Genomic DNA, 2500 nt, shown 5'->3' on the forward strand with positions numbered 1-2500 from the left:
AAGGGTTCGTGACCCGGCAGTCCCAATCCATTTATCACTTTTATATTCCCCTTTGGTGATAATTCTCCATTGGAGATATTCCAGAGGTAGCGTGAATTTGATATTAAGCGACATTTGTAGCTTCATGATTGTATATAAAACATGGTGTGATAAAAAATTTCATAATAAGAGCTGTGTTCCAAACGTACCAATGAACTATCATGGCAGAGGTGGGTTAATGCCAAGCCTAAGTGCAACTTCCCCACTCACGATGGGTAAAAAGTACAGCAGACTCGGCATTGACTTATACCTCTCTTGATAGCTCAGTGGAAACGTCGACTGAAGTTGCTGGGTAAGTTCTCTGTCGAGGGTTTGTGACCTGGAGGTATCAATCCATTTTTTACTTAAATATTCTCCTTTGGTGATAATTCTCCATCGGAGATATTCCCGAGGTAGCATGAATTTGATATTAAGAGACATTTGTAGCTTCATGATTGTATATAAATCACGGTGTGATAAAAAATTTCATAATAAGAGCTGTGTGTTCCAAACGTACCAATGAATTATCATGGCGGAGGTGGGTTAATGCTGAGACTAAGTACAACTTCCCCACTCACAACTGGTAAAAAGTACAGCAGACTCGGCATTGACTTATACCTCTCTTGATAGCTCAGTGATAACGTCGACTGGAGTTGCTGGGTAAGTTCTGGGTCGAGCGTTCGTGACCTGGCAGTATCAATCCATTTTTTACTTAAAAATTCCCCTTCGGTGATAATTCTCCATCGGAGATATTCCCGACGTAGCGTGAATTTGATATTAAGTGACATTTGTGGCTTTATGGTTGTATATAAATCATGGTGTGATAAAAAAATTCATAAGAGCTGCGTGTTCCAAACGTACCAATGAACTATCATGGCGGAGGTGGGTTAATGCCGATGCTAAGTACAACTTCCCCTCTCACGACGGGTAAAAAGTACAGCAGACTCGTCATTGACTTATACCTCTCTTTAATGGAAGATCCCTTATTATCAATTTGAAATTTGAATATGAAAATTAAGACGCTTGGTTGTATAGCTGGAATAATGAATATTACACTTCCATATGACAAAATGCATTTTCCTCAATATCTGCGCTTGCAGTAACGGAGTGATTTACTGTAATTCCCCACTACTTTCGCTATACAAATTTTTTAAAAGACAGAAAATCAATAATAGATATAAATAAAAAAAAAAATAGTAATATAATGCCTCTTTGTGAAATGGAACATGGTCTACTCTCTGCATAGACGGCATGATAATCTTACAAGGTCAAAAATAATCCATTACCATCTAATGCCGCAGTGCATAGCGAAATTATTTGTTTTTATTTAACCAGTTCTTCTCCATTCTCACCGCCATCCCTAAGCTAAGGGGTCGATAGCACTGATGTATCTCCTCCAACTACCTCAAGCACCTTCCTCTGCTAGACCCTTTTTTCCAAAATCTTTTTCTCTTTGTCAGTCCATCTAATCCTTTACCTCCCTCTGGACCTTCTATTCCTGACAGGTTCTACCTGTCTTCACTCTTTCCTTCCCACTCATGGCCATACAAAGTGAGATCCAAAAATCCCCCAGTATCATCACTGCTTATGTTCTTCCTTCCGCAGCAATGCCCAGGTTTCTGAACCATTCATCAGCCCTGGTCTGATCACGGTATAACAGACCCTCAGTTTCAGCACATTTGACATTCTTTTGTCACACACCACTTCATCCACCTACAACCATTTTCACAACATTTATCACATTTCAGTATCGATATCTCAAATAACCAAAAAAACTAGACATTTGTGGAACCTTCTCATATTCTTCTCTTTTTCTCAATGGCAAATATTCACAAGCCTTTTTTGCATACCACCATCAATAGCAAAGCAATTATAAATCTCTAATTTAGGTTAATTATTTACCTTATGGAATGGTGTGATCTAGATATCAATAAATGCTTAAGGAATTCTGCTAACAGTTCAGAATTTAATTAAGGAGAAACTTATTTGCATAAGTACATCAATACCTTGGCCCTTGACTCGATAAGACGACACTGCTTTCGATCCCACGAGGCACCTTCCAAGAAGAGGCCATAAATGTAAACTCCCTCTGGTGGGTGTTCATGGATATCTTCTCTAGTAAAACGAGTCACCAGGTTCTGAAGAATCACGCAGTCGAGAGACCAGCCCTTGTGTTGACGAGTAACTTCCTGATGACCAAAACAGAAATTCATTTTAGGATACATAATTAACTAGTACTTTGCGATGCAAGGCGGACCCACTGAGGAGACTAAGTACATAGCAAAATATCTGCCTGGATTTACCCATATTCAAGAGTTATCAACATTTCTACCATAAATATGGAAATCTCACCAGGAAAATAAGAGCATTGGTTAAGAAACATTTGTGACGTGTTTCGTGATCAAATCTTAATAACTTTTACAGCAGTGCATGTAATTACTTAGTTGGCAAAACAAATTAAAGAGCAACAATGTACAATTTA

General features: G+C 38.6%; 1 protein-coding gene across 1 annotated transcript in view; it reads right to left on the minus strand.

Annotated features, from left to right (window-relative positions):
• Positions 1-2500, minus strand: part of LOC136832859 (dynein axonemal heavy chain 5-like) — a 401416-nt gene that overhangs the window by 9323 nt on the left and 389593 nt on the right. Inside the window, 1 exon segment of the mRNA XM_067094521.1 lies at positions 2025-2207. Coding sequence (XP_066950622.1) covers positions 2025-2207 — 183 coding nt within the window.

Source organism: Macrobrachium rosenbergii, chromosome 50, assembly GCF_040412425.1.
Source record: "Macrobrachium rosenbergii isolate ZJJX-2024 chromosome 50, ASM4041242v1, whole genome shotgun sequence".
Taxonomy (NCBI): Eukaryota; Metazoa; Arthropoda; class Malacostraca; order Decapoda; family Palaemonidae; genus Macrobrachium; species Macrobrachium rosenbergii.